The sequence below is a fragment of the Parus major genome, chromosome 26, assembly GCF_001522545.3.
Source record: "Parus major isolate Abel chromosome 26, Parus_major1.1, whole genome shotgun sequence".
Lineage (NCBI taxonomy): Eukaryota > Metazoa > Chordata > Aves > Passeriformes > Paridae > Parus > Parus major.
In genome coordinates this window covers 5,043,977-5,045,723 of record NC_031795.1, presented here as the reverse complement: position 1 = coordinate 5,045,723, position 1,747 = coordinate 5,043,977, and the positions used below count along the sequence as shown (strand labels likewise).

The 1,747-nt window shown below is 63.3% G+C and overlaps 1 protein-coding gene across 1 annotated transcript in view; it reads left to right on the top strand.

Annotated features, from left to right (window-relative positions):
* The window catches only part of SOX13 (SRY-box transcription factor 13), a 24,079-nt gene that overhangs the window by 19,566 nt on the left and 2,766 nt on the right, over nucleotides 1-1,747 (top strand). Inside the window, exons 9-12 of the mRNA XM_033519854.1 lie at nucleotides 153-312; nucleotides 909-1,018; nucleotides 1,122-1,218; nucleotides 1,302-1,522. Of these exons, the coding sequence (XP_033375745.1) occupies nucleotides 153-312; nucleotides 909-1,018; nucleotides 1,122-1,218; nucleotides 1,302-1,522 (588 nt within the window). The remainder of the gene's footprint in view (nucleotides 1-152; nucleotides 313-908; nucleotides 1,019-1,121; nucleotides 1,219-1,301; nucleotides 1,523-1,747) is intronic.

Here is a 1,747-nt window from a genome sequence, read left to right as displayed (position 1 = left end):
CAAACCCTGGTACAGCCCCAAAAAACCCCCTCCAAACCCTGGTACTGCCCCCAAACCCTTTTCAACCCCTGGCACAGCCCCAAACCCCCTCCAAACCCTGGGCTGGGTGTTTGGGGACAGCTCCTCACCCCCCATCCCTCCCTCCTCCCCAGGAGACCTCGCAGCCACTGAACCTGACGGCCAAACCCAAAGGCTCCGAGCTCCCCAGTGCCTCCAGTTCGCCCAGTTTGAAGATGAGCGGCTGCCAGTCGCTGCCGCCGGGCCACGGGGCCAGCAGGGAGCTGCAGAGCAGCCCGTCCAGCCTCCCTCTGGGTGCGTGCCCAGCTGCCCTTTTGGGGTTTTGGGGGGACACGTGACATCTCTGCTGCTCCCGGGTGCCGTGCCACCCCTTGGGGCACAGCTGTGGTGGTCAGGGTGGGGTCAGTGCTGGGAGTGGTCAGTGGGGTGACCGCTGGCATTGATGGGTGCCCATAGGGGTCAGTGAAGGGAGTGGTCAGTGGGGTGACTGCTGGCACTGATGGGTGCCCATAGTGGTCAGTGCTGGGAGTGGTCAGTGGGGTGACCGCTGGCATTGATGGGTGCCCATAGTGGTCAGTGCTCTGGGGGTCAGTGGGGTGACTGCTGGCACTGATGGGTACCTGTAGGGGTCAGTGCTGTGAGTGGTCAGTGAGGTGCCCATAGGGGTCAGTGCTCTGGGGGTCAGTGGGGTGACCGCTGGGTGGGTTCCCATAGTGGTCAGTGCTCTGGGGGTCAGTGAGGTGACCGCTGGCACTGATGGGTGCCCATAGTGGTCAGTGCTGTGAGTGGTCAGTGGGGTGACCGCTGGCATTGACGGGTGCCCACAGGGGTCAGTGCTCTGGGGGTCAGTGAGGTGACCGCTGGCACTGACGGGTGCCGTGTCCTGCCAGGATTCCTGGGAGAGGGCGATGCCATCACCAAAGCCATCCACGACGCGCGGCAGCTGCTGCACGGCCACGGTGCCGCCATGGAGGGGTCACTCAGCAGCCCCTACCGCAAGGTGAGGGTCACTCTGCGTGGTCACCGTCCCCTCGGCCACCCCAGTGCCACCAGCCACAGCCGTCCCCGGGCTGGGGCTGCTGAGTGACCCCGCTGTCCTGCAGGAGCACGTTGGGATCGATTCCTCCCCGGTGAAGGAGCGGATGGAGGAGACCCCTGGCCACCGGCTGGACGAGGCTCTGCTGAGCTGCGAGATGGACGGTGAGGATGACCGGGAGCGTGGTGGTGACCCCAGGTTTGCTCCGTTCTCCGGCTCCTGCCCTCACCCCAGGTGTTCCTCGCAGGCTCCCGGCACTTCCCGGAGTCCAGGAACAACAACCACATCAAGCGGCCCATGAACGCCTTCATGGTGTGGGCCAAGGACGAGAGGAGGAAGATCCTGCAGGCCTTCCCGGACATGCACAACTCCAGCATCAGCAAGATCCTGGGTGAGATCCCGGGACAGGATCCCCTCTGCATCCCCTTGAGGGATGGGAATGAGATCTTGGGATGGGGAATCTCCTCTGCATCCCTGGAGGGATGGGAATGAGATCCTGGGACAGGGAATCTCCTCTGCAACCCTGGAGGGATGGGAATGAGATCTTGGGACAGGGAATTCTCTCTGCATCCCCTGGAGGGATGGGAATGAGATCTTGGGATGGGGAATCTCCTCTGCATGCCCTGGAGGGATGGGAATGAGATTCTGGGACAGGGAATCCCCTCTGCATCCCTTGAGGGATGGGAATGAGAT